General features: G+C 40.7%; 1 protein-coding gene and 1 long non-coding RNA gene across 3 annotated transcripts in view; both read left to right on the top strand.

Annotated features, from left to right (window-relative positions):
- The first annotated feature begins 2,175 nt into the window (after positions 1-2,175).
- LOC117285213 lies at positions 2,176-8,373 on the top strand. Its single transcript, XR_004516197.1, has 3 exons — positions 2,176-2,209; positions 5,784-5,857; positions 8,316-8,373. It is a non-coding gene; the product is annotated as an uncharacterized LOC117285213 (long non-coding RNA).
- Positions 8,374-8,375: 2 nt separating this feature from the next.
- Positions 8,376-10,474, top strand: part of Shisal2b (shisa like 2B) — a 16,955-nt gene continuing 14,856 nt past the window's right edge. Inside the window, exons 1-2 of one of the 2 annotated variants that reach the window (XM_010637233.3) lie at positions 8,376-9,228; positions 9,547-9,600. In XM_010637233.3, coding sequence (XP_010635535.1) covers positions 9,038-9,228; positions 9,547-9,600 — 245 coding nt within the window. In that variant the 5' untranslated portion in view covers positions 8,376-9,037. The remainder of the gene's footprint in view (positions 9,229-9,546; positions 9,601-10,474) is intronic. The other variant, XM_010637235.3, reaches the window with a different exon arrangement.

Genomic DNA, 10,474 nt, shown 5'->3' on the forward strand with positions numbered 1-10,474 from the left:
AACCCAAGATAAAATTTAAATATGTATTAGGCTTCTCTAGAAAAACAAAACAAATAGCATACACCAAGAGAAATATATAGGAGATTTATTATAAGGAATTGATTCTTGATTATAGATACAGAAGGGTTCCATCAATGTCATCAATGTCACTAAAAAGCTGATGGTGTGGTTTCAGTTGAATCCCAAAGGCCTGAGAGCCAGGGTGGAACAGTGGGCAATATCCTAGTCTGAGTGAAAGTCCAAGAACCAGGAACAGTGATGTTCAAGGGGAGATAAAAACCTGATGTATCAGCTGAAGTAGCAAGAAAATTCCCCCTTCTTCCATGTTTTCTCTTTGTTCAGGCCTTCACTGGATGATGGATGATAGTTGCTCACACAAGTGAGAGAAATCTTTTCTTCCCAGCCTAAAGGTTCAAACACTAATCTCTTCCAGCAACACCCTCACAGATACTCCCACCAATGTTTACCATCTAAGCAGGCACCCTTTTGTCCATTCACATTGCTTTGTGCTTCCCATCTCAAAAGAAACAATGAGATGTGTGACTCCAAATTCTTTGTTCCCATCCTAGTTCATCTCCTTCTAACGATACACACACAAGGAAAGTTGAGATTTTCTTTGCCCTGGGGCTGTATTTAGAGAATTTTGTTTCAAAAATACAGGTCAAAAGTAGAATTGTAAAGCAAGACAGAGGTGGTTATAATATTGACAGGCAGTAAATGAGTAAATGCTCAGAAGCTATGAAAACTCTCTCAGGGACTGAGATATTGGACAGACCTGCTACCTGCCACCTTTATAAAAATTCTGATGTTAAAAGTCACGGTACCTATACTGGATTGAATGTCAGGCACAGCCAGCACATTTGGTGCCAGGAGCCAATTTTTAAAAACATTTAAATTCATTTTTAGAATTAATCATAGAATAATAATTGTTTTTTCCTAATTCATTCTTCAGTCTTAAACAATTAAGTGCAAATACAAATTTTTAAAGATATTACTTAAATTCACTTGAATCACATATGAGAGAAAATGTAGGAATTAAACAATATTATTCACTGTGGTTTGTATTCTGATACACTGTTTTAAATTTTAAGCAGAAATGGCAACTCCACAATGTCATACAGCTGATAAAATTAAAGTAACTGATGTTTTATGTATTCATCTGTATAATCACTGGGTTATCATTGCTTCTTTTGAGTCTACTGTTTAAATGCAGGAATGTGTAACACTACCAAAATTCATTCAAATGATTCCTAGTAGCTAGTAAATTATTGCTAAACAAATGTGCATAATTGATCTATAAATGTAGAACAAGAATAAAACCTGAAGGTTCATCTAATTAATTAAAAATTCATTTGGAATAAAATATCAAAGAATAAGTACTAAAGCTAATTTGTAGCTTGTGTATGGGTTATTAAAATGCAACAATATTCATAGTATTGTTTAGAATTTAGACCCACAAGATTTCTTATGAGTACAGAATATTTTATCTCTGTATTATTCAAAATTTCTGGCACATGGTGATAATAAAAAAAGTAGTATGACTTTACTGTTTTACTAGCCTGCAAAAAATACACACTCATATGCCTACACCTGTCAAAAGTTTAGTTTTGGTACCCACAGATTGTTTGAATTGCATTGATTATTTCTCCAGGACATTTGTACTACTAAGGAAGAGGTAAAAGTCTTCCAAAATATGACTGAAATTAAATTTCCTACCATTTATATTGATGCTTAGCATCAGATTTCATTTGATTTTAACAAATGTTTAAATGTGTCCATACTTCATTTGAATGTTATAAATTCATATCAGTTCTAACAATATTGTCATAATCTAGATAATATAAATATTATATGCTTCAACATTTGTTTTTCTCTATCTAAAAAATCTAAGCGGGTGGGCTGCCAGGAGAACTACCCCTTCAGCCTCTGAGGAGCCCAGCCATGTAGGCCTCCAGTAGCAACATTGGGCTGCACCCCCACACACACCCAACCTTGGGCCCCTGGGCCGGGGCCTCTGGGTGCACCAGTACCTGGGATCCACACTGCAGAGGTACAGGGGGTCATAAAGGCCATTGTTCTGAGCCTCAGAAGACAGAACAGAAGTGAAAAACAGAGCAAGGGACTCCCTAAGGCTCCTTGATGAAAATTGAAGCCCACTGGAAAAGTGAAGAGGATCTCTGCAATAAAGGCACACAGACGACCACAGCTGGTAAGTTGGAGGGATCACCACCTCTCATCAGAACCTGACTATCTTGGGGGAAGGTCAGCTGGAACCTGCAGTAGAACTTTGTAGAATTTAATCCAGCAGGAGGTCAGGGAGGGCAAATTGGACCTTGAAACCAGAAATCAGGCTGAATTCAGTGGACTCTGGCTGGCTTACTGAGACTAATCACCTTAGATCTGCACACTGTTGCCCACATTGTCTATTGTGACAGCAGAGACATACCCTGAAGAAGACCCTTTTTAAGTTTTATTTTTTTCAAATTTATTTTTTATTTTGTCCTTTTCTTTTTTCTTCTCCCCCATGTGTTCTTCATCTCACTTCCTTTTTGTTCCTGTTGCTCTCCTAATTCAGATTTATTTTTTCCCTTTCTTTTTCTTTTCTTCTCTTTTTACTTCTCATGATTGTCATTAGTTTTATAGGAAGTTATTGATGTTAGGTTGTTCTATTATTTTCTTTGTTCTTTTGTTCTACCTTTTTCTCTTGTGTTCAACAGATTCCCAAAGTTTGTGTGATCTTCCTATGTCCTCTGGCCTCGTTTCTAATCTTTCCCTATCCTTCTACTTATCTATCCCTCCCTTCCCAACTCCTTCTAAGTCCTCATCCTGAAGGGTAAAGTTGTAGGAAGAATTAACACAGTGAAAATGGCCATACTACCAAAACTACTTTACAGATTCAATACAATCCCAACTGAAATTTCAACAGTGTATTTCATAGAACTAGAGAAAATAAGCCAAAAATTCATTTGGAACAAGAAGAGAGCTATATTACAAATCCACTGTGCAAAAAAAAAAAAAAAAAAAAAAAAAAACACACCAACAACAACAGCAGCATGGTACTGGCAAAGAAAAAAACCAGAGGATCAATGTAATAGATTAGAAGATATAGAAACAGACATACTTAGCCACCTTCTATTTGATGAAGGAGCCAACCATCCTCAGTGGAGGAAAGGTAGCCTCTTTAATAAGTGGTGTTGGAAAACCTGGACTTCAACCTGCCAAAGGCTAAAACTAGACCCTTATCTTTCACCATGCACTAAACTAAAATCAAGGTGGATTCAAGATCTAAATATTAAAACAGAAACACTAAACTTGCTGGAAGACAAATTAAGTAGAACTCTTGGAGACAACACAAAGGAAAAAGACTTTATGAACAAATCCTCAGTAGCACAGTAACTAGCACAAAAAAAAATCAACAACTGGGATCTCAGATTATTAAAAAGATTCTGCACTGCAAGAGAAACCACCAACAGAGCCAAGAGACAACCTACAATGTGGGAGAAAGATTTATCAGTTATTCCTCAGACATAGGACTACTATCTAGAATATATAAAGAACTTTAAAAAAATGTCACCCCAAATATAAAGACCCAATTCAAAAATGGGCATCTGAAAAGAACAGACATTTCTCAGATATAAAAGCAGCAAATAAATACATGAAAAAATGTTCAACATCACGGGTCATCAGAGAGATGCAAATGAAAACAACACTGAGATTCTACCTCACCCCAGAAAGAATAGCTGCTATCAAGAAATCAACCAATAAATGATCAAAATATATTATATGTATGTATGAAAATACCACATTGAAACCCAATATTTTGTAAAATGAATAAGCTCTAATTAACATATTTTGAAAAGAAAAAAATCAATCAATAACAAATGCTGGTGGGGTTGTGGGGAGAAAGGAACTGTTCTCCATTGTTGGTGGGAGTGCTGACTGATGCAACCACTGTGGAAATTAATATGGAGATACCTTAAACAACTAGGGTTAGAGGTCCCATTTGACCCAGTATTCTCCTGCTGGGTATCTTTCCAAAATATTGAAAAGAATCATACCACAGTAATATATGTGCAACGATGTTCATAGCAGCACAGATTGTAATAGCTAAAATTTGGAAACAGCCCAGTTGCCCATCAACTGGAGACTGGATAAAGAAGATGTGGTTTTTCTATAAAATGGACTACTACTCAGCCATAAAGAATGAGAAGCTAGGGAAATTTATAGCTAAATGGATGCCCATTGAGGTGATACTCCGAAGTGAAATAAATAGGACACACGTGTGTAAATATTGAATATTTTCTCTGGTGTGAAAATTAAAAGTGCAAATAAGGATCAAAATGTGTAATTGATAATGTGAAATAGAAGAAAAGGTCTAAAGGAGCAAGAAAAGTGGAGAGGTAAGGGAAAGAAAAAAAGGGGAGGAAAAAATGTGAGCAAAGGAAAAAATGGAAAAAAGGTTTTTGTAAATAGGGAATGGTGGAGGGATTGAAGGGACGGTAGGGGAATGGGGAGAAAATAAGAGCCAAGATACATCATGTAAAGGTACAAGTTCCCAAAGATGAATGTAACTGTATTGTATACCTAAAAGGTACCAATAAGTGTAATGAAAAAAAAAATATAACAGTGTGTACCGAACTCCTTCTCAAAGTGAAAAAGATAAATGAAAAAAATAAACTATCATTTCTATGAACTATTTATAGAATAACATCAATGAATCTTTTGTCTAAAAAATCTAAGCATTGTTATATTTTTTATTGTCAATATATAGGAGCATATGGTCAACCTTTAAAAAAATTATACAATAAATGCATCATAAAACTTTGTAACACTTTCTAGGTAATTCTTCTATCAAAAAATCTTATATAAAAAGGGTGTACATTATTTCCCTTTCTATAAGTTTGTAGTTATTGAAAGTATTCCAGGCTTGGAAATGACTCAGCCTGTGCTGCCACAGCTTAACATCTTCTACAAGTAAACTGATGTTATACAAATAGTAATTACAAGTGTTTCTTTGCTTGGGTTCCACTCGGTAATTCAGTATTTCTGTTACTTTCCACTGACCTAATTATTTATAGGTGAATTCTAGGAAACAACTAATTTTTGCAAATAAACCCTTTTAGCCTTGATTAACTCAAAGTCCTCTACTGTCTCTGAAGTCTTGCAGCCCACTAATACCAACTAAGCTGCCACCATTGTCTTCTGCTGCCACCCAGGACATAAGTGCCACATCCACAAAGCTGTTGCTGTCGGTGCTATTGCCAGTACTTGCGCAGTGGCCTAGCTTTGAACTGGGAAACCTTCACAGAAATTTATATTTAATATTGCTAAGCATCACTGGAGACTACAATCAAAGTTAGAACATGGACCAGAGAGAAGGGGGAAGGATGTTCTCCAAGAGGCCTGAGGAATGTGAGATTGCCAAGGGGTAGTCTCAGGTCCCAGTGTGTAGAAGACATGATCACTTCTGCTGGTAGGAGAATCACTGCCCTAGGCACTCAGACTGTCAGACCAGCAGTACCAATCTCCCTCCAATTCCCAGGGTCACATTATCTGATATATATAGAGAGAGGCAGAATCTTTGAGTAGATAATGGTTTAAACCAACTTCTCTAGCCACACGTAATGAACAGAATTTTGAGAGATTGGTTTTAAATTTGATCCTTGGAAACACCTGGCTCCATAAACCAAAGGCTAGATATGCTGGCTATCTATCTTAATCTGTCTCCGGCTACTCTAACAGAATTCTTGAGTTGGTTATTTTATTATTTTATTTTCTCACAGTTCTAGAGGTTGAGAAGTCCAAGGTCAAGATTCAACTTCTGGTGAGGGTTTCTTGCTACATGTCAGAGTGGAAGGTAAGAGGGCAGAAGAGAGAGAAGCACAAAGGGGTTGAAGTTGTTCTTTTACAATGAACCCAGTGGCATCATACTCACCTCTTAAGAGTCTCAGGTCTTGGTGCTGTTCCAATGGTAATGAAATTTTTAACACATGCTCCTTTGGGGACACATTCAAAGCATAGTATTGCCCTACTTCTGCCACTCCCTAGGACCCACCTGCCCCTGGACCACCTAGTCTCATCAAACTTAGTCTCAGTCTCAAACAATGCCTCTCCTATATTTATAAATATGCCAAGAAACAAATGACAGTTTCCACTTAAATCTGGGAGAAAAAGGAAGGGTGAGTTACTCTTTTTTTGCCAATACCTGATTCAAAATGAATGGGGGCCTTCCAGATTCCACTTTATCTCCCCCCACTCTGTAGAAGACTTTTGTATATCTTATTGTGACCACCAATATTGTCCAAAAGCGTGTCCCTCCTTTTTAATCACCAAATTTCTCTTACTCTTGTACAACAGGAAGACAAGTCCGCTCATGTTACATCTTAGTCACTTTACCATCACTGAGATGCAATTCCCAACACCAACAATTTACAGGAGGAGAGGTTTATTTTCACTCACGTGTTAGAAGTTTCAGTCCTGGCAGGGTAGGCAGCACGGTGGAAGGGATTGGGCAGCAAAGCTGCTCGTGTGATGGTGGTTAGGAAGCAGAGAGAAGGGAGAGAGATACATCCTACCAGGTCACATTCCCAGTGATCAACTTCTTCCAACCAAGCCTACCTCTTTACATCACCTTTCACTATAGCACCTCCATGATTCAATCACCTTTCAAAAGCCCTGCTTCTGAGAGTATGAGGCTCTTGAGAACACCTAGATATAAACCACAGCATGTTATTTCTTCCCCTTCCAAGGGAACATCCTTATTGATTAAAGAGCTTCAGTTTTCCCCTCCCTCTCAACTACTTCCTCCTTCACCTATGCTAGAAAATGTCCTCAGAACTCTTTGGTTGCAAGAACAGTCTTACATCATTTGATGCATTGTGAGAAATACATTGTTAGGTGATTTTGACATTGGATGAATATCATACAGTGTATTTACACAAACTAAGGTGGTTATGAAGCCACTAGGTGATAGCCTATGGGCCAACCACTGTGGATGGGGCCCACGTTGACTGATGTGTTACTGTGTGGTACGTGACTGCCATAGAAACAAATTTGAATGCACTCTCACCAGCAAAGGAGATTTTACTCTTAGGTAACAGATATTTCAAGAAGCTACAGGGTAGGAATGCCACAGTCCTCTGGAAAGACTTGAACATGAATTGTAAAGGCATCAATATTCTTCCAACCCTTCTTTTTTACTGTCCTCTTTTTCATTTTTCTCTTTCCTGTAGCTTCTTGTGGCTTTGTATCCACATGGTGGGATTCAGTCACAGGAGACTCTACCTGGTCTAGTTTGGATTGTGTACAATTCCCCAGCCAAGTCCATGACATACCAGGGACCAGATTTACTCTCCTCCCTGACACAACTGAATGAAAAAATACAGGACACAGTGGGTTATGAACATGAACAGCTGGTAGTGCAGGCAGTGACCCCTGAGAGATGGAAAAAGAGGTGAAGTGAGCTTCATAATGAGAATTTCCGGGTTGCAGTGCAGGGAGGCCAAAGGAGATGGAGCTCAGGTGGCTCCCTGAGTTGAGAAGGTGGAGCTGTGAAGGCAGGAAGCCAGGGAGGCTAGGAAGCAGGACATAGAGCCAGAGGAGAGAGCTGAGTGAAGAGCTGGGGGAGAAAAGACAACAAGCTTTGGGAATCAGAAGTGCCTTCAGCTGAGTACTGATCAGTGCATGCCTGGGAGGAATCTACTTGAGCCCAGGAAAAGAAACCTCTGAAAGGAGCAGAGTTCTTACAGGTCTGGGAACAGTTTGTGTTCCCACAAGTCAGAGAGCTAAATTTGGGAATTCACAAATATTGAGTACCCAGAAGGATGTGATCTTGAGAGCAGAGAAAAATGACTCAGTCCTAAAGTCTGCTCTAGGTCTGCCTAAAAATGCTTAAAAGTAAACCTGAAATAATCAAACTGTTTCAAAGCAACTGCATCCCAGAGCGGAGCTCAAGAATATTAGTAAGACTACAGAAATATCTAGCACAGGAGGTAAAGTTCACGACATTTGGCATGTACCAAGCCCCTAGCCAAAGGAAAGACACAAAAATAAAGAGGAAGGAAGAATTCTCTGTCTTGAAGACTATGAATGTCAGTCTCTTGCTTTTCCATCGAAAGGATATCAATAGTTTCTTCTTTATACATCTAAATATTATTTGAAGTATTAAAACAAACATGCTCTACTGTTGCTTTCTAAAAGACCAAACAAACCAATCGGGAAAATGAGAATACCAAGCAGAAAAGGGATCAGAGTGGTTTCTGCAGCACTTTTAAGATTTATTGAAGGTCTCTTACTCTTTTTGCCTTGTTTTCCAGAAATTTCTCCCTTTTCTTCACCTCCGTCTCTTGCCTTTCCTTCTCTTTACATGCTAAGCTCAACTCAGAGTGCAACTGAAAAATGTTTTCTAAACACCTAGAACTAGTTTTTGGAGAAAATTTTGCTCATTTTAAAAATTTTACAACCATCAAATTGCAATAAGTACACGTGTGTACTTACCAAAGAAGAAAAACACTCACTGCATTCACCGGTGGTTCAGCTGTCTTTTATTCTGCCCACTTCCCCACTCTTGGAGTCAATGACTCCAGCGGGTGAAGGCTCTGCCAGCCCTGCTCCATTTCCCTAGAACCCACCTGCCCTATCCCTGGGCAAGTAAGACTGCAGCTAGGTCCTACACCTCCACTTTTCTCCTGGGCAAGCCCTTTCTGGCAGGAAGTGGGATGGCTATGGACTCAGGCTGTTGATGAGCAAAGGGAAAGTAGAGAGGAAACAGCAGACAGCAGGACGCAAAGAAAGCCCTGGTAGGGGCGGGAGAAGAGTGCCGGGGCCAGGCACGAGGACGCTCAGTGGTGACAAGCAGAGAGAGAGAGTAGAGCGCCCGGGAACCGGGAGGACAGAGGGAGAGCGCAGAGGGCGCGGCGACTGAGCGCCCAGGCGTCCTGATTCCTGAGCGCAGGAGAGCCAGGCGCTAGGGGTTCGGGACGTGCCTAGTCCAGGGCACATCGGAGGACTCGCGTGGCCCTGCAGACAGCCGCCCACCATGAGCGAGACCAACCGGCTGTGTTCTGGCTACTACAGCCTCAACCACACCTTCGTGGAGCCCTTCCAGTGCCCCCGGCGTGGAGAGGGGGCCGCGCTCCTCTACTGCTGCGGCTTTGCCGACCTGAAGTACTGCTGCAGCGAGCCCGGCAGCTACTTCCCCTACAAGCACAGCTACATGTGGAGCCTCAGGTGGGCAGGACAGAGCAGGGCGGGCGCGCGTGGCGGGCTGGGTCCGGGTCGGGGTCGGGGTCTGGGGAGGCGATGGAGAGGCCGCCTGATGCTCTGCCACCTGCACCGGTCAGGTCCCTCAGCGGGAACGCGGAACCTCGGAGGAAGTGTAAGGGTCAGGTTCCGGGTTCGGAACTTCGCCAGGAGCAAGGGGCCGCGTAGGCACTGGAGGAGCGCGGGCTCTGCTACTCTCAGGGCGCACCCGGGCCTTCCAGACTGGCCCCGCTCAGATCCCTGTCTGCCTCGCCAAGCGACTGATGTCATTTCTCCTCGGGACAGGTCCCAGGCAGGGGAGTCTGCTGGCAGACAGAGAAGCTACGCTGATAAGTTCAGGTGGAGTATTATTATTATTAGTGTCTTCATTTGGTGCAATGAACAGAAAGGAGGCTCCTCAGGGACTTTTTAAAGCATCAGATATTTATAGTCTCTTTGGAAGTGTGAACTATTTGGCTGTATTTTTTAAAATATGAAAAAGGTAGGGGAGTGTGTGTGTGTGTGTGTGTGTGTGTGTGTGTGTGTTTGCACCGGTACGCACACTGGACTTTATAACTTGCTCTTTTCAGAAGAGCTACACTGACTCCACTACAACAAATGAAAAGCACTCCCCAAAGATGTAGCTTTTAGTTGCTCTGATCACAGACTTTGCAAAACCTTTCCAGGACACCCTCTTACTCAACTATTGAGTCTTTGGCCATTGCTGGAGAGCAGCTAAGAGACTTTCTAAGGTGCAGTCTTTCTTATTTTTTCCCTATGATGATAATTTTATTTATTCCTGCTAGTATTTATGCAGACATTTTTGCTGAGTGCTTTTTCTACCCTCCACTCTAAAAGATGGCAAACTCTGAGCTTGATTCTCTCTCTCTTTTTTGTTTTTTTGTGGGTTTTTTTTGGGGGGGCCTGGATACTGAATGGGATCCCATGATTGTAGGAAAAAAACTTCTACTGCCATCTTAAATTGTTTCCTATAAACATTAGCTTTTGTCTGGACAACAGAGATTGAGAAATTTTTCTAATAAGAGTAGCAGAACTTGGCATGACCCAGAACTTGGCGTACGTGTAGAGTATACCACATAACTAAATCTTATTTCCTGAAGCAATAAAATATTTTTTACAAGCTTCAAAAAGTTTCAGAAAGGCCTCCCTACCTTCCAGTAAGTTCAACTCACAAAGTTGAGCTAGAATAGTGAAGGGAAAAAAAAAAAAAAAA

This window comes from Fukomys damarensis, unplaced genomic scaffold (assembly GCF_012274545.1).
Source record: "Fukomys damarensis isolate Sample0158 unplaced genomic scaffold, DMR_v1.0_HiC HiC_scaffold_1, whole genome shotgun sequence".
Lineage (NCBI taxonomy): Eukaryota > Metazoa > Chordata > Mammalia > Rodentia > Bathyergidae > Fukomys > Fukomys damarensis.